General features: G+C 38.0%; 1 protein-coding gene across 1 annotated transcript in view; it reads right to left on the bottom strand.

The window, feature by feature from the left end:
• The window catches only part of LOC141433659 (uncharacterized), a 38,485-nt gene extending 18,762 nt beyond the window's left edge, over window positions 1-19,723 (bottom strand). Inside the window, exons 1-10 of the mRNA XM_074095762.1 lie at window positions 19,355-19,723; window positions 19,072-19,166; window positions 18,479-18,601; window positions 16,352-16,455; window positions 8,574-8,721; window positions 5,673-5,835; window positions 5,282-5,395; window positions 4,326-4,531; window positions 3,355-3,506; window positions 2,705-2,878 (exon numbers count right to left, since the gene is read on the bottom strand). Of these exons, the coding sequence (XP_073951863.1) occupies window positions 2,705-2,878; window positions 3,355-3,506; window positions 4,326-4,531; window positions 5,282-5,395; window positions 5,673-5,835; window positions 8,574-8,721; window positions 16,352-16,455; window positions 18,479-18,601; window positions 19,072-19,152 (1,265 nt within the window). The 5' untranslated portion in view covers window positions 19,153-19,166; window positions 19,355-19,723. The remainder of the gene's footprint in view (window positions 1-2,704; window positions 2,879-3,354; window positions 3,507-4,325; window positions 4,532-5,281; window positions 5,396-5,672; window positions 5,836-8,573; window positions 8,722-16,351; window positions 16,456-18,478; window positions 18,602-19,071; window positions 19,167-19,354) is intronic.

The raw sequence follows: 19,723 nt of genomic DNA, 5'->3' as shown, positions 1-19,723 counted from the left end.
AAAGCTCAGTTTAGACCTGCAAGAAAATTGAGAGGCCGTAAAGCGAGCGTGTTTGAAGAGGTCAATCGAGCGCTGCAACGTGCACGATTTTTTGCAAGTCTAAACTGGGCTTAACCCTTTATAGGGCAGAAGCCAAATTATTATGGCGCCTGAAACAACCGACAAAGTAAACTCTAAGTTTTAGTCGACAGAGGGGGCACCAGCATCACACATTAGATGAGCATAACGCGCTGTTATCACCACGTTATGCCACGGTAGAAGGCCGTCGCAGTCGCGCGCAGAGTCTGTGCACGCTGGCGTTGGCGTTTAAAGCTAGCTACCGTATCCTTGTCAAACACAGGGCAGCACCAGCGTGGCACAGTGGATCCGTATAGCGCATCGACGTCACCACGTCGTGCCGCTAAGGCAGCTACAGGCGCGTGCAGTGTATGTGCATGCTGGCGTTAGAGTGAAAAGGTAAATACCGTATTTTTGTCACCAGAGGGCGGCACCAGCGTGACACTGTAGATAGGCATTGTGCATCGGCGCATCGGCATCGTGCTGCTGTAGAAAGTAGATGCAGGCGCGCACTTTATCACACCTTGTCTTTGCGTTTCAAGAAAATTACCGTAAGTATCCTTGTTGCGGAGGCCGTACATAGGTACCAGCGCGTAACGGCGTGACAGTTATATACGTATACACAAAATAAGGCACACATACATCTCTTTCAAGATAAATTGTCAAGCTAATGCGCCCTAAGCGGCTCTCTGCAAAGTGGTTGGTAACCGACTGCGATCGCCTGATGTCGCAGAATCACACAGCGTACAAGCAGAAGGATTTGGAATTTCGGACGCAGGTGCGACTCAGGCCTGAAATATCCGTTTTCCTGAAATGGATTTTTCCTCTAGTCCGTTTTCGCAATTGCGGTTTCACAATTGGCTGCGAAAGAAGAATTATTTTTCTCTGTTTCGTAATTAACTGTCAACCAAGATTTTTTTGGCTTCTTTCGCAATCGAACATTATTTCTTCTTTCGCAGTTAATTACTAAAAATATCTCCGTTTTCTTTTTTCACAATTAACTGCTAAACAAGAATTAGTCAAACTCCTTGGTAAATAAATTACTTAATGAGTTTCAGGGTCCGTTCGTTTGTATGTAATGTATGTATGTATGTATGCGAGTTTCTTTGTTACACGATAAATTTTGAAATACTGAACAGATTTAGGCGTATTACTATGAGGTATCGTTAGAATCCTTACTCCGGGTAACACTGGCTATTTAAAGAAAAAAAAATGAATATAACAGCTGTATTGCGTGTTTATATTTGACTTGTTTTTTTATAGTTTAGCCCAATTTTTGCATGGCAGTCGTGTTTTTTTTAATATAATTATTATTTTTATTTCATTATATGTATACAGGGCGACACCAAATTGGTAATACAAAATCAAAGTTTTGCACACGTTTGCCCTACACTAAGAACCTCCATTAGGTCTCATGCTTTTAAAATAACCAGAAGTATTTTTTTTTGTTAATTTTAAATTATCCATTTTCTTTGGCTTCATATGAAAACATTCATTTTATTAGAAAATTAACAATTATTAAAGACAGCTAATTTTAACATCGGAGTTAATTAATTACAATACTTAGCATTAATGAAGCCAAAATCAAGTGTTTTGTATTTACCAATTGAAGTCGCCCTGTATATGTATTTATCGTTCCGTTTTTGAAGTAACGAAACTTGATTGTGAAAATAGAAAATAAATTCTTGTTTGAAAGTTAATTACGAAACAGTGAAAAATAATTCTTCTTTCGCAGCCAATTGTGAAACTTGATTGTGAAAACAGAAAATAAATTCTTGTTTGAAAGTTAATTACGAAACAGTGAAAAATAATTCTTCTTTCGCAGCCAATTGTGAAACTTGATTGTGAAAACAGAAATAAATTCTTGTTTGAAAGTTAATTACGAAACAGTGAAAAATAATTCTTCTTTCGCAGCCAATTGTGAAACTTGATTGTGAAAACAGAAAATAAATTCTTGTTTGAAAGTTAATTACGAAACAGTGAAAAATAATTCTTCTTTCGCAGCCAATGTGAAACTTGATTGTGAAAACAGAAAATAAATTCTTGTTTGAAAGTTAATTACGAAACAGTGAAAAATAATTCTTCTTTCGCAGCCAATTGTGAAACTTGATTGTGAAAACAGAAAATAAATTCTTGTTTGAAAGTTAATTACGAAACAGTGAAAAATAATTCTTCTTTCGCAGCAATTGTGGAAACTTGATTGTGAAAACAGAAAATAAATTCTTGTTTGAAAGTTAATTACGAAACAGTGAAAAAATAACTCTTCTTTCGCAGCCAATTGTGAAACTTGATTGTGAAAACAGAAAATAAATTCTTGTTTGAAAGTTAATTACGAAACAGTGAAAAATAATTCTTCTTTCGCAGCCAATTGTGAAACCGCAATTGCGAAAACGGACTAAGGGTATTTTTCGCAAAATGTCTACTTTTCAGAATATCAACACGTCTTTTGCATAATGTCAGATCTCAAAATGACAGCTATTTAAAATTGCCTGTTTCCAAGAATGACAGTTTTTGTAAAAAATAGATATCCGCCTTCTTATTTTAACGTTGGCATTCCAGAAAAGTCTTATTCCCAAAATGTCTCCAATCATGGTCTTCAAATTTCATCTAAATCAGTTCAGCGGTATTTTATATTAGGTATACACACTTATCTTTAAGTTTGAAACTAGTTACCGTGTCCTTCTCAACAGAGGGCGGTACCAGCGTGACACAGTGGATGGGCATCGCGCGCCGGCGCCGCCACGTCGTGCCGCGGCGGAGAGCCGACGCAGGCGCGCGCGGCCTCTGCGCACGTTGGCCGCCGTTCTCGTCTTCGGACCCGCTGGGGAACCACAGATAATACGGTTTGATTCAATGCTATTTTTGCTTTAGGGAAGTGTCTCCCTCCCCCCTCCACAAGCCAAACTACTGGCTTGAAAAATCTGTAGGTGGTACAGATGCAGATCGGCTTGCTCGGTTGCCTCTCTCATCAGGGCCTGATTTACCCACAGGCTAAAAAGGCTAAAGCCTAGGGTGCAAGGACCAAGGGGCGGCCGGCTGAGACTTACTTAAATAAATAATATCGTCACTACTTTGAAAAAATCTCGTATCTCAAATCAATACGTCAACAAATTTGACCCTTAAAACAATGATCATTAAGTTCACTCGGAAAGATCATCGATTTTGAGATACCAGCTTTTTTCAAAGTAGTGACGGTATGTGGTGAGAGTGCGATAGTGGAATAGGTGGATTGAATGAGAAAAAGAGAGGTCATTAGATCTGTGAGTGATGATTGTTGCTAAAAAAAAGTAGGCCGACCTGTTCTGGAGCGCCGTCAGCGGCCCCTGCAGCAGTGCAAGGCCAGTGTGTCTCATGGGCAGCCCGAGCAGGTCGAACAGCTCGTGCAGCATCGGACGCTTCACCGCCACGTCAGCTTCACAGTCCGCCGCCAGCGCCGGGGACAAGTTCACCTGGAGTTTAGAGGAACCATGAGCTGTTCATTTTGTAGAAGAAATCATAGGCATCACTACTGACAGATGAGGGGAAAGGTTTAAATACGGCGTAAGATCACTCCATCAGTCAGTGCATCCTTTTCTAGCAGGTATAGGTAATTGAAGATAATTATATACTTACAAGACCATATGAAGATTATATGAAGACAATTATGGACAATGGAAGGAGTTAGAAAGTTGGAGATACGATCGGGTGAGCCTAACCTAGCCCTTTCGAACCCAGCCAAGTAGGTATGAAAAGAGTTACAACAATGGACTTTATGTACAATCCATGTCAAGTTCAAAATTCAAATGTAAGAGTTACGACAGTGGACCTTATGTACAATCCATGTCAAATTCAGATTCAAATGTAATTAATCCGCACGATCGTATCGGCTGGGTTTGAAAGGGCAGCAGCTGTCTTTTCTGTTACTTTTGTTATCCATGTTTAATTCCATATTTAATTTCAGTAAACTCACTTTCAACTTTAATTCCAACCATTTTGATCCATTGCACAGTTTTTGTCTCATCATCCCATCATCCCAGCCTATATACCTCTCGGAATGAGAGGGCTTGGGCAGTAGTTCCCACGCGGGCCCAGTGCGGATTGGGAACTACACACACAACGTTGAATTGCTTCGCAGGTTTGTTGTGCAGGTTTCCTCAAAACGCAATTGTTTGGTTTTTGTCTACATATACCATTTTTAGGGTTCCTTAGCCAAAATCACAAAAATGGAACCCCTACAGTTTTTTCTATGTCTGTCTGTCCGTCTGTGCGTCCACCATAAGAAAACCCACCTCCAGCAACCAAGGCTTCAAAGCGTCATCAAGCAGCACGTCGAAGCCGTAGAACTCGAAGCAGTTCCTAGCGGGAGGCGTGCCCGAGGCCTGCGCGAGCAGCGTCAAAGTCACGAGAGCGCGGATCCGCTGCCACACCAGCCACTCCGTCGCCTCCCAGCGCCCGACCAGCGCTCGGCGGACTTGCTTCAACGTCCACTTGCAACCTGGAAATCAACATCATCACCATCATCATCATTATCAGTATCATCGTCATTATCATCATCATAAAAAGGAAGAAAGGAAATACATTTATTCACAACATTTTGAAGTACAAATGTGTCATTGCGGTTGTGGATCGGACATTAGCTTAGCATGATGCTGAAGCTTTAAAACACCTCAGCGCTAATTTTCAGACAGACCACTATAAAGACCATCATCATCATCATAAACATCATCTTGATTTAGACGATATGCAGCCCACTAATAAGCGCATGACTCTTCTCAGAATGAGAGGGCTTGAGCTGAAGTTACCACGCAAGTTCAGCTCAGTGCAGTGCAGATTAAGAACTCTACACACACCATTGAATTGCTTTGCAGGTTGCGTTAACGTTTCTTGGCAATGTTTTCCTACAACGTAAGCTCGACGTAAATAAACTTGAAAATAATGTAATTGTAAGTATAGCTAAATGGGTATTCTTATTGTAAAGTACTTAATTTTACTGTAATTAAATTAATATTATAATTGCTTTATTAGAGCACTCCTAAAAATATTGTTTTCTATTTCAAATTTCAAACCCAGCGGTTTAGATTATGTAGAGCGGCCGCCGTAGCGGGTGGCAGAAGTACCTACTTAACCCAAAAAAATCTCTTCCAGTTAACTTTTGGAAGATTGATAGGACATCAGCACGTGCAGGGAGACGGACATGGAGTAGGATTTAGATTTTTGGCCTTAATTCTTAATCATAAACACTCACCGCTGCCTATTCTGTCCTTGCACTCCGCGTACCGCGGTCCCGTTTTGTTCAGCGACGAATTGGTCAGGTGCCTGTACGGGTTGTGTATGTCCGACAAAGTGTACTTGTCAGTTCCTGTAAAAATAAAAAATAAATTGCGTAAGTACCTATTGTGTTACCAATAAAATAATCGCGGAGACAATATTAATATTCTTATATTTTTAAGCTAGTAATTCTTGTATATTATTTCTTGGCTTTTTATTATACATATTTCGGGGATTTTGGAAACAACTACTTATAATATACAACTACGAGTATACATATACACCTATATAATAAAGCCCTGTATACATATTTTTGGCACTTTGGCTGTATTCATATATTTGTTGCTGACTGTACAACATAATCTCACCGAATCGAGCGAGTCCCTCGGCGTACATGTAGGCAGTGAGCGGCCGGTACCCAGCCACGCACACGTAGAGCCGCAGGTCGAACTTATAGCCCGCGATCAGCAGCGGCCGCTCGATGTAGCGCTGCGCCACCGCTGCGCTCCCGCAACGCATCTCGCACACACTCTGCATCACAAATAAATCCTACTGATATAGCTAGTGCCACCAGAGTTTTATTTTTTATTTATTAAAAATAGCAACTTAAAAAATATTTTCTCCAAACTGCTAAGAAGTTTGATGGCGAAGACAGCACTCTTTTTTTATTAAAAAGTTGTCGGTTGTAAAATAGGCTATAAAGATTATTTCAATATCTTAATCTAATCTTATATTCGCGTTAAAAATGACCCCGTGCCCCTCGCCGTCCCAACAGATGGCAGCAATTACAATCTTAATAAATAAATAGCAATTGACCTAGTCCCAAACTAAGCAAAGCTTGTACTATGGCAACGGATAAACATCCTACTTATATCAATAAATACAAACTTAAATCCATATTAAACGTTCAAGACCCGAGAACAAACATTCGCATTATTTGAGGACACGCACACAAAAACATGTCATGTAATGACAGCGGGACATTCACATTCACTCATTCATTTCATTCATTCTCCTTTTATGCAATCCGTTCTTCATGTAGCTGTGTTCATTTCAGTCAATCATTCATTTCAACTCTCGTGGCACTACCTATACTATTATACTACTAATATTATAAATGTAAAAAGTTGTGTATGTGTGTGTTTGTTACTCGTTCACGCTAAAATGGCTGGACGGAATTGGATGAAATGGATGGATGGATGGATTAAATTATGTCAGAAATAACAAAGCAAAGCAAACGTGCAAATTCAATAAAGACCACAATGTATAATTTTTGGGAATTCCGACGGGAATTTTGTGAAATCCTGAAATTTAATCGAAATTATTGTACTTATTAATAAATGACAGTTTGTATTAAATAAATAGGGTGGGTCCATATCGGCTCGCATAGTCGCATACTTATTGAAAGTCCCAATGTAATATTTGTCAGAACGATCTTTTGTCATAACTCTTATTTCTCTGAATCCAATAATTGTTCGAAATTGTTATAAAACAAACCTTTTTTTTTTGTTGCCCGGGGGAAATCTGCCACCAGATACCCCATCATCACGGGGAGGCGATGAGGTTATGTGGGGTTTTTACCCACTAAAACCCCCGGGATGTTCCTTCCTCGCCGCCCTGCCAGCGGGGATATAAAACAAACCTAACCTAACCCCTGGCGCTCCCAAATAGGGTAGGTATTTTATTTATTAGTGACGACTTCCCGTCACACTGAGATGTTATTACCTCAGGGTTCAAATTATATAGATAATGTAGTGTAAGCAAAAATCGATGCGACTACTCGATGCGACCTTCCCTTCGATCAACAATACGTACCTACGTACGTAGTATCGTTCATCGAAGGACCTTCCCCTGAGTTTTCTTGATAGGTACTGAACTGAGGCTGACTGAAATAGCCTGACAAATACGAACATTCCAGAAAATTACAATGGGAAAGGATTATTATATTTGACGACCGGATGGCCAAGTAGTTAGAGAACCTGACTACGAAGCTTGAGGTCCCGGGTTCGATTCCCGGCCGGGGCAGATATTTGTGTGGATAACACGCATGTTTTTTCTCGGGTCTTGGATGTTTGATATGTATTTAAGTATGTATTTATCTATATAAGTATGTTTATCCGTTGCCTAGTATCCATAGTATATCTCATGATATTTATTTATTATTTTATACTACTTTATATTATTTTATTCGCTATACTTATCTGTAAAAGACTGTTTTTTTTTAGAAGAGGGGGCAAACGAGCATGCGCCCGTCTCCGATGGACACTCGCAACACGAGAGATATCACAGGTTGCCGGCCCTTTGTGAGACTGATAGGCTCGTATTTTAAAGATCCTTAAGGGGTAATTATTCGAGCGCTTCAACCGTCTCAATCCCCTGGTTAGGTCCTCTCCCTACTTTTCTGTAAAAATGGCCCAAGATTCTGATAGTTTTTTTAGTTATCTGGTAGAAATACAGGAAGTACAAATAATCGAAAACAACATCAAAATCTATTATGATTGGTTTTTTGGAGTCTTTTTGTATTTTTTATTTCAACTCCAAATTTGTTACTTTTACGGGTATCCCGTGAAACCATAACCAATAAAACCCAATCATAATTTGATTGCTTAGTAGCGACATCTCTTGTCTGGGTGAGCGGTTGGTTCCGAAAGAGTGTGACGTCTCTCGATGAGAGCGGAACATAGATGTCGCTAGTGCTGCTGCATTTTTTTTTTTTTTTTTATATAGAGATATGTATGCATAGGAAAAATTCGTGTCTAGATTCCTGTCCAGCGGTGGTGTAGGGGTTATAGCACGCAGCACGGATTGCTGAGGACCTGGGTTCGATTTTCAGTGCTGGTCTCTTTTTCTGGTTTTTCTGTGCATCCATGTCTCAATTTGTATTTTCGATATCAAAATCTATAGCCAATTCGTAAAAAATGTGACCAGGGGAATGAGGCAGTTGAAACTCACAAATAATATCCAATACTATCCAAGGATTCTGGTTCGATATTTATTTGTGGTTGATGTATTAGGGCGTTTTCAAAAAAGAAGCGTAGGTACCTTTTCTTTCAAAATGTATTTATTTTTTTCATACAAAATTTATGAGTCAGCTTTGTGACTCCCATGTTGGGTGTATGAAAAAACATCACAAAACTGTCATTATTGTTATTCGCATTTTTTTAAACTATTGGAATCAATTGTGCTCTTGATTCCGAGTAGAAAAAACATATTTTTCCAAAAAAAATTAAAAAGTAAGGGTACGCCTTTTTGTGAAAATGCCTATTTACCCGAAAGAGGAAGATCCCGCGGCCCTGGCTCTGCGCCACGGGCTTGTGGATCCATACTGCGCTGGCGCCGCCGTCGTCACCACGCCGCAGGCGCGAACACTCCGACACCAGCTTCGCGTACTCCAGGGGGAGGTGGAAGCACGGCGGGCTGAAACATTAACGGGAGATAAAAATAATAATAATAAATATCGTGGGACACTTGACACCAATTGACCTAGTCCAAACTAAGCAAAGCTTGTTCTATGGACACTAGGCAACGGATAAACATACTTATATAGATAAATACATACTTAAATACATATTAAACATCCAAGACCCGAGAACGAACGTTCATATTATTCATACAAATATCTGCCCTGGTCAGGAATCGAACCCGGGACCTCTAGCTTTGTAGTCAGATTCTCTAACCACTTGGCCATCCGGTCGTCTAAAAAATATATTTTAATGATTGTATGTTTCTATTAATGAAAAGTATAAGTGTAGTGGAGATGGAGGAACTGCATGAACACAAATTTCTTTCATAAACGTATATAGCTATCATAAGGTCGCGGGTGAGCAGAGTACCTAATTTTTCAGTTTATTGATATGACCCTTCGCAAAGTAACGCCTGATCCAATCATCATCATCATCCCAGCCTATATACGTCCCACTGCAGGGCAGAGGCCTCCTCTCAGAACAAGAGGGCTAGCCCATAGTTCCTACGAGGGCCCAGTGCGGATTGGGAACTTCGCACGCACCATTGAATTACTTCGCAGGTTTGTGCAGGTTTCCTCACGATGTTTTCCTTCACCGCAAAGCTCGAGGTAAATTTCCAATGTAATTCCGCACATGAATTTCGAAAAACTCAGAGGTGCGAGCCAGGGCTTGAACCCACGACCCTCTGTTTGAGAGGCGATAGGTCAAACCACTAGGCCACCACAAATTAACGTTTATTTGATCGGTATACTATTTTACCGGAAGCTATCTAGAGCAGGGAGCATAAAGTCACCATTTATACGTTTTCCAATAGAAAAATGGGCAGATGTCTAAATAAATGCAACCAATAATATGGTTATGTACACAATGCTTTCCTTTATGACCCGTGTAGTGGGGTCACCGAAGGATCGGGAAAACGCCCGTTTTCTCATTATCTTATCGTTATTTACATTTACGATTACATTCGGAGTCTAAAAGTTAATTCAAAGTTGATAGTTATCAATCAATAGAGCGTAATCGGAATAAAATGTACTGATACGAAATAGAGTTACATTTTCAAAATAACAATAGTTTTTCAGATTTTCGTGAATACATCTTAAATTTTGATAATCAATCTAAGGTTATGAAAGTTGTGACCTAATATTGTGTGAATAAATTTAGTATAGCGTTAGCAAAACATCAAATTACACATTTAAAATTAACATTCCAAACTACATTAAAGCAATCGCGCCAAAAATTTCTATTTTCAGACGAACCTTGAACTTAGAGCCTAAAATATCTCCCAATCAGTAAACATCCATTTGAAAACATGTTAAATTTATTGAATCAGGCGTTGCTTTGCGGAGGTCCACATCTATGAACTAAAAACATTACTTTGCTCACCCGCGACCGTATGATATTTTCTTGCATAAACGTAGATATCATAAGGTCGCGGGTGAGCAAAGCAGTTATGGCATTTATTGTTTAAATGGCGTTTATATACATTTATTACTTAATTAAATCATTAAAAATTTATTCGATTCAGTATCAACTTTGAAAACTCACTAACATATTATTTAATACTATAACTTTATATATGACTTCAAATGTCAACTGGCCAAAACGACTTAAGGTGGGCAAAAACTGGTACTTCTGCCCTAATTGTTTTAGCTCGTTAAATTTGTCTGTCGATACTACTCTCTAAAAGTACCTACTCGTCGGTACGTGTACCTACTATCTACGTATGTTTTATAACTAGTCCCCGTTATTGGAGGTGCAATTTCGTAGTTTGACAGTCTTAGGGGTGGGTAAAAAATATTTTAAAATACTAACTTAATGTCGATAATTTATTTACCGTAATGACAGTCTAACAGCCTTATTCATAAAAAGTTAGAGCCTCCTTGAAGGCTCTTGAACCGATGCTAAAAAACATGATTCATAAACGTCTGTTAGGCTAATCAGTCGATCAAGCTCTGCTAAAGTTACAGGACCGTAGACCTCCTTTATCTCTCTGCTAAGTCACAAAATGGCCGCCACAATTTAAACAGCTGACTTTGACTAGAGCAAAAAACCATAGTACCGAAGATATTTATAGTGAAGGCAGGGCTACGCAGATTAAAAAAAAAAAACAGGAAAATTTATTTCAGGAATTTGTATTTAAAAATCCTCTAAATTAGCAACAAATAACAATAAATATAAAAAAAAATAAGGATGAAACATATACTTTTTACATAAACATGCGGATCGGAAATGGCAACAAACATCTCGCTTCCTGGTAATTTGCTGTCACTGCTGTCAATTTTTTTTAAATTATCGATTAGGCCATTTTTTGTCTTTGATTTGTCAAGGTGGCCAACATAACGCGTCTAATCCGTCTATCAGCAGCTCAACAACTAGCAGACTGCTAGCAAGCGTTTATGAATCATACTTCTTGACAACCGTCTAACAAGCTTAATCAGTTTGCTAAGTAACAGACCGATCAAACCTCAATTAAGGATTTTTTATGAATAAGGCTGTAAGACTTTAATTAAACATGTTTATTTTGTAAAACAGGACTAATTACAAAATGAATATTATGTATTAATATTTTTAATTTTTATAAATAAAAATAACTAATTAATTAAATCCGATATACCTATCTTAGCTCTTTTCATTTTTAGAAATATCAACAAATGAACAAATTAAATTAAACAATAGTCGTATATTTTTTCTTTTTGATATAATTTAGTAATTATAATTAACATTCATATTTCTAAAAATGAATAGAACTAAGGTAAATCGGATAAAATTTAAGTTATTTTTGTTTATAAAAATGAAAAATGGTAAAAGGTACTTTTTAATTTTGTAATTAGTCCTGTTTTACAAAACAAACACGATTAATTAAATTCTTAGACTGCCATTATGATAAAGAAAAATTATCGACATTTAGTTATGGTCTGTCCCATAATTCGAGATACTAAAATGACGTTTCATGTGTTACCTGTTTTTTGCGTCTCATAAATAGTGATGTGCCGCAACCGGTTATCACCGAAAGATTTTGTAGGTACTATGTATGTATGTCGTAAAATATTAAGATATGAACGGATCCGTGATGTACTAAAATGTAGGGCACTTAGGACATTCTAGAAAAGGTAAAATAGGTCTAATAAAAATGCGACCGTTTTCGAGATATTTCAACTTTTTATAGATGTTGATTTTTAAGTTTCAATTTCATTCTTTGGCCTCTGTGTATACATATTTGTACGTATTTACAACCATACACTTCTCGGCTTTGCTAAGAGGTTGACGTTTCCGTTTTTTCTGAGGTGAAAGTATTTATTCGCTGTGTCGTCTATGCGACGAAGTACTTGGCTGCTCAGAGTCCATGTTTAATCAAACAAAACTCAACAAAAAACACGACCAAACCAAATTAATAAATAAAAAGTCTTATCTCAACAAATTTAACAAATAACGTCAACAGCAACAATAACACGAGAAAACGCACTGATCACATCCGATGACAATACGAGTAAAGTAACGAAAACAGGTTGAATACCACTTGAATACGAAAAACATGAACAATGACGTTGTGTGATATCTGACGGCCTACTCCGGAATCCGAAAATTGAAGTTCACACCGCAACGCCCCTCTCACTCCCATCTCCATTAAATAGTAGCGTCAGAAGGACAGAACGACACGAACCTCGACTTTCGAACTTCGTAGTAGCCCTGGTGGCCCTAACTACGAAATGTAAAACCCGAACTTCGCATGTTGCCGTCCCGCTGACGCTTATCTCATTCAATACGCGAGTGAAAGGGAAGGTGCCATACGAACTTCGTTTTTCTAGTTTTGTAGTAGCCCCTCTATATTATTTTTTACGTTGGCACTAAGTGATGAACACTGTATTTTTACCTGTACTTAGATTTTATCACTTTATCGTAAAAGTGCATTTATATTTACAAAATGGAAAGTAGAATATTGTATGCTATAATGTTATTTTTACTATTGTAAAATATACATTTTATCGGTTATTTACGAAACCGAAATCATGGAGCAGCACTGTTCCTTTTATGCTGGCCACATTATTATTACTTTTGACATTTCAGATTTTCATTTTAGTATCTTCATTTCAGGAATAGACCATAGTATTTTAAAATATTTTTTACCCATCCCTAAGACTGTCAAGCTGCCAAATTTCCCCTCCGATAATGGGGTCTATTTATAACATTAATTTGTTGGCTGATGGACAGATAATGCACAGCCTAAACCACTGGAGTGATCTGCCAGACAAAGTATCATAAAGATTTACTCGCACTAAGAGGGTTTTTCATAATTCCCTCGGGATAAATAACAAGCCTATTCTTTATTTTGATGCTCAGTTTTTTTTGTTGTTTATTTGTTTATACTCTTTATTGTACAAAAAGGAAAAACAAAAAGGTTAAGTACAAAAGCAGACTTATCCCTGAAGGGATCTCTGCCATTGCTAGCCTCTGTCACCTTTGAGTGGTAGAGGAGAGAAATAAAAAAACATGGATCGACAAATAGAGCAAAACATCTATCCATCCATCCACTCCATCCACATCTACATCCATTTTTTAATCCAATGCTAAAGAATTTGCATCGAGTCGCCATTTAATTTTCTGCAGTTGTCACGCAATCGCCCGGTTCCACCATAAAGCATAATTAATTAATATGCAGTCGACTTTTTGATACCGTGACCTTAGCAAAGTACGAAAACAAAGGGATAAATACAAAACAAACATTTGAGAATTATTTGCGTAAATCACGTTCGAAAAACGACCCATGAATTGAAAAAAAAAACTAATCTAGCATTGCTTTTCAAATGCAGAAATTAACGATTTTCAACGTGCTTGCTTGTGCCACCATGCCGCCAAAAATGCAAAAAATTCTTATTTCAGCATATTTTTTGTAAAACAATCATCATTTTAATTCCATGATAAACTCTGTTTCCGGAAAAACTGTAGGTACTTAGTTTATTTTCAACGTGAACAAATCAAAACAGGTCGTAACAGAACACAATATCTCTGAACTTTTTTATTTCCTAATAATATAAAAGTAAATGATAGTCATTGCAGACTCGAACTTTGTGTATCGATATAAAAATAAAGTCACACAGCATTACGGATAATGCTTCGAGGCACGCAACCGGCGGGTTCATTCAATTCGGTGACGTTTGCCTTTTCTATACAATGGGCTGCGGTTCACGAGTCATGATTGAGCTCTCATAAGTCATAAGGTTCACTAGTTCTACAACATATATCTAGATTTATATATATAATACTAGCTATTCCCCCGACTCCATCCGCGTAGAATTCGTTTATCGCTATCCCGCGGGAACTATACAATTCTCCGGGATAAAAACTATCCTTTGTCCTTCCCGGGGACTGTAGTGTTGTGAAAAACGCTCATTTCGAGGCTTGAAGACTCGAACCCTAAAGACTCTCGAGATTTCTTGCATTCATATGCATAAAATAAGCCAATTTAATTGTCAAATATAGTCGAGTCTTTAAGACTCTGGAGTCCTAAGGGCTCGAGTCTTTAAGCCTCGAAAATAAGCGTTATCCACAACTCTAGGGACTCAAACTCAACTCAATCTCATCTACTTAAATCGGTTCAGCAGTTTATACGTGATAAGGTAAAAAACAAACAAATATACTTACAAACTTTCGCATTTATAATATTAGTGGAATATTTTTATGTCCAGCTATATCATTCCTCATCTAAAGTCATTTAGTAATTTATGCGTCAACGAGTAACAGACATCCATAATACATATATACATCCGTCCAAACTTTTGCATTTATTTTGATGTTTTTCTGTTTTATATACGCCTTGTATAAACGATATCCGAAAGCTCTCACACATTTTATACTTACAATTGATGGCATTTTAATTATAGTTACGATGAATACGATGATACTCGACAGTCGACAGCACAAAATACGCGAACTGATACTAAATTTTAACAAAAGCTACGTAAAAACAAACAAGATCGTCAAATTGTGAGAAAAACGGTATAGAAAAATAATCTAAAGTCGAGTTTAGACTTGTAAGAAAAATCGTGCAAGTTGCATTACATTACGGCGCTCGATTGACCACTTCAACAAACTCGTTGGCTTTACGGCTTCTTAAGACTTGAACTAATAAACATAGTAGTCGGAACTTGCAAAATCACGTTTTTCGCGTTTCAGGAAACCTCTCTTTTCCGTTTATAATTTTTACAATTTGTGGGCTTTCGAAACTCAGTAAGCGAAGCAGAAATAAACATGAAACAGGAAATTAAAATGCACCCTCGGGAAAGTCACGCTATGTTTCAGAACTCCTTAAAAAAGTATATTTCAATTTCACATTCATAAATGGTTTTGTTTATTGTACAAATGGTTGAACTACTGTATTTTATAACATACAGCATCACCGGAATGTCTTAATATCCTGTGAATAATATTTTTATTCATATAAATACCTCCGTAACTACTCTTAATAAAGCACCATTTATTTTTTCGTTAATTAATTAAAACAGTGAAAAAAGACAGCAGAATCTGATACGATTCGATTGCGTGTCCGAAAGCAATTAGTTTTGCTTCTTTTAATCGTTTCAAATTATAGAAACGATTGATGTTCATCCTTTTTCGATGTCTTTTCAAGGATTCGCTAACTTGTTTGCTGTAGGGAATGTAGCTACACTTATTATGCGTCTGCAGACGCTTATTATTTTCGATAACGATGTCTGGTGGTAATATTATGTCTGTGGTTTCAAGTGCACTTTACGACTATTTATACATCGTATTATATTGATCAAAAAAAATCAAAATTGTTTATTGCATCAACCAAGTGTGAATCAACTAAAAAAAATAACCTATTTTATTTATACTTTGGGTTTTTATTAAGTATAAGGATTATATTGAGTTGATATACTTGATGTAGGAGTGTCAGATATTTTACAGTGTTAAGTACAAGCTACCTACTTAATCACATGTAGGTACGGCCGATATACAAATCCATTAGGTATGTACGTCCCAAATTAGTTGCAAATAAACTTATCTCTTTTCTTGCGCCTTTCACACTACTAGGGAACGTGACGGGAGTCGTGACTTATAGTAGCTACGATAGGGGCAACAAACGCCACTATTGGGATACGCAAGCTTAAGATTATCGGTTTGTTTGGTCGGATTCCCCGGTGCCGGTGGTCTAGTCGGTAGGACTCCTATGGCGCGTAAAGGTGTGGATATGAAAATCTAAATCATTTCATCTAACTTTATTTTTTTATTTGTTAAGTATGACTTTTTTCCAAGTTTCTAATGGTCTTTCGGAAGCGTTGGTAAACAGTATAAAAAGTGACAGTATAAACAGTATAAAAATGTATCTTTGCCGCCTACTTACAAAATAAACGTTTTGATTTTGATCAAATTTTTCGCAGACGAAGTGGCGGGCTAGTACAGTCACCAGCACCAATATCTGACACAACGAGCGTGCATAAATATCTGATACGACTTATTTCTAGGGCCGGAAGGACGTGTCAAATATTTTTGCACGCTCCGCTGTAGCAGATATTAATGCTGGTGACTGTCTAGTAAATAATAAAATCGTCATTCACAAAATTTACCTGAAATCGTAAATGGATCCGTAGATGCGTCTCATGCAGCGCAGCAGTCGCGACAGGCTGTCCTTCCGGCATATCGACCCGCCCTTCGGTATGTGGTTCATAAACTGCAATCGTAAACCACACCAACACTTTTATAGAAACCCGGATCACACACGTATGTATCAAAGTAGATTTCCGGCAGCGGCGTAAGAGCCTTTGCACATCGCGTTTTTAAACGCACCGTTATTGATGAGCGTTTATGAGCAGTTGCAGACTAGCATTTTTAGGGTTCCGGAGCCAAAATAGCAAAAACGGAACCCTTATAGTTTCGCCATGTCTGTCTGTCTGTCCGTCCGCGGCTTTGCTCAGGGACTATCAATGCTAGAAAGCTGTAATTTTGCACGGATATATAAGTAACAAAGATAATTATAAATGCCAACAAAATGCTGTAATTAAAAGTTAAAAATAATTTTTTTTAGGGTACCTCCCATAGACGTAAAGTGGGGGTGATTTTTTTTTCTCATCCAACCCTATAGTGTGGGGTATCGTTGGATAGGTCTTTTAAAACCATTAGACGATTCAGTGATGTGTTTGCGAAATATTCAACTTTAAAGTGCAAATTTTAATTAAAATCGAGCGTCGTGCCCCCTTCTAAAATCTAAACCGATGGGTTGAAAAATTTGAAAAAATGCAGGATGGTAGTAAGTATATCAAACTTTCAAGGAAAACTATAATGGCCAATTTTTCTTGAGAATTATTAGTAGTTTATAAGTAAATAGCAGCCTAAGGTATAAAATATACCTAAACTTGGAAGATTCCGTATAAAATACGAAATCCTTAGAAAAATAAAACTTAATTTTTTCGTGATGCCTACGGAACCCTAATTTGGGCGTGGCCGACACGCTCTTGGCCGGTTTTTTTCATGCTCGTATACGTTAGTTTTTGGCTTACGCGCTTAAACGCGCGCTAGATTTAACGAAATGCATGTCGACGTGTACGCGCTCATTCCTGGCTCTACCTTCCTATATATTACGAAGTACAAAAATCGAAATTCGTATCTTGCCGTTCCGCTGATGCTAGGTAATATTATATAATACGAGAGTGAGAGGACCGATACGATACGAACTTCAATTTTTGAGTTTCATAGTAGCGCCCCTGTGAGAACAACGCTCGAAGCAATCAAAACCGCACCGGTACAAGAGTACACGCGCGAATAAAACTTTAGTCTGAAACCACCCTTATAAACGCGCGTTGACACCGCGTTTTTCTTCCCATAGAGCAGCCACAGAACTGCACGATGTTTTATCTCGTTTTAACTTTTAATAACTGCAAACATTTCCTGTTCAGCTGACGGCGTTTATATTCATTGACACTCCTCTCAATATGACAGACAAGGTCTGCACGTATCTTTATCTTAAGGTCCTAGCAATTAAACCATGCAAGCCAGACAACAATTTAAATTTACTGAATTAAAAAAATATTTTATGGAGCCCAAAAATAACCAAGGGATATCACAAGATTAAATAAAGTGCAGTCCGTGAGCTTTTATTGAGCTTATGAAAACGGGGAATTTTTACTCGCAGACGAAAAATCTATTATTTTTGTACAACCGAGATCATAACTTCTGAGCAAAAATTTGATCAAAAATATCTGAACACGCTTCTATGCCGTTAACAATAGCGTCGTGTTCAGATATTTTTGATCAAATTTTTGCTCACAAGTTTATTTACAGCGTAAACACGTGCTTGGCAAAGCGCATTTCGTCTGCGCGTAAAAAATATATCTTATTTTAAGCAAGTGGTTGATAGTAAACTTTGCTTTTATTTATGTTCCTCTTAAATGAACTAGCTACAAACTTCAACATGTGTTGTCATTGTATGTGGCATTTATCAATTACATGCTTAATTATGATAAGCTGCCATAGCGCAACTCCTCCACTTTGGTATGAAATTAGCGAGTCGTGAATTTATTGATTTCAATACAATCAATAATCTATTTTTACAGTTTTTTGAAGACTTAATCCGGATTCTAAGTCTTCATTAAATATGGTTAATGACTCTAAAAACATCCAGGATACCTTACTGGGCTTTGCTGTGATACTGTGCTTTAAAAACTTAGCATAGTCGACGCAAAAGTAGCATAAATGACCTGCCAATCCCCGAGAGTCTTGTAGCAGGCGGCGGGGAAGGCGCTCGTCCTCCACCAGAGGTTCCAGCGCTCCTCATAGCCGCTGTAACCCTGGTACACCCGCCAGCCTCGCTCGCTGCATACCTGATCATAAACGATAGATATAAGCTTCCATCACTTTAGGGGTCACAATTCGAGCGTTTCAACTGTCTCAATTTTCGTGGTCGCATTTTTTTAGACATCCAGTACCTACTTCTACTAGATAAACTGAAAACTGTACTTAACAGAATCTTCTATCATGTCAACACAAATGTGCCCACGTAAAGCAAATAAAATAAACGCTCGAATAATACCTTTAGCATAAACTCTTAATAAACTTAGCACTCTGTAAAATTATCAGACATAATTTCAAAAAATGCTGGCAATGACAACACAATGGATCTATTGTCATTTCTGCTCTCTTCGCGCTTAACGCTTGACCCGACCCTCAATTAAGAAAGGCATCTGTAAAGCTGGGCATGAAATTAAAACAATAAGCATACCTAGAAATATCAGCAAGACATTGGTAGTCCTGCGTTTCAGATATAATTGTAGGACTAATTATTAATATTTACCTTGACAAGCAAACTGGGCCCAGTGCCGTTGTCATTAAGCCGGTAAATGAATGGCTCGTCGCTATCAAACACTTCATCCATGACTCGCTACGCTCCTGAAAATGTAGACCGAAACAAATGTCCTATTTGTAAATAATATTTCAGTTCGCAAAACATAAGTGGCATGTTCGAAACTTAACGGTCTCGGTCGACCGCTAACACGCCACAGCTCAAAACTTTCTGCATATTTCCCAGCGCAGACAATCATATCATCAAGCTAAGTTATTACACAAACAGATCTAACCTTGTCCTCATCACCAATTCCGCTTCTTCATGCTCCATCAAACTTTACAGTCGCGGAATAAATATGACAGCTGAACACGTGTACGCATACATGAACGTTTGCATGTCAGCTTATCGTGGCAGTCTCATCGAAATTCATCGCGAAAGTTAAGACACGTTACCGCGTGTGCCGGGACTCCGGTACTCCGCGCAACCCGACTATCCCGCTCGCCCGCCCGCCCTTCACTGTCTCGCCTATCGCTTACACAAGCTTCAAACTGAGGTAACCCCAAGTGATTTATAACCCAGCAATTCGTGACACACCCGCCTTTCCTCAAAAAGCCGAACCACGAAATTGCATTTAGTAATCAAATGACTTTTTATTGCGGTT

Source organism: Choristoneura fumiferana, chromosome 12 (genome assembly GCF_025370935.1).
Source record: "Choristoneura fumiferana chromosome 12, NRCan_CFum_1, whole genome shotgun sequence".
Classification (NCBI taxonomy): Eukaryota; Metazoa; Arthropoda; class Insecta; order Lepidoptera; family Tortricidae; genus Choristoneura; species Choristoneura fumiferana.
Note: the sequence above shows the minus strand (reverse complement) of the source record. Positions and strands in the feature narration are given on the sequence as shown.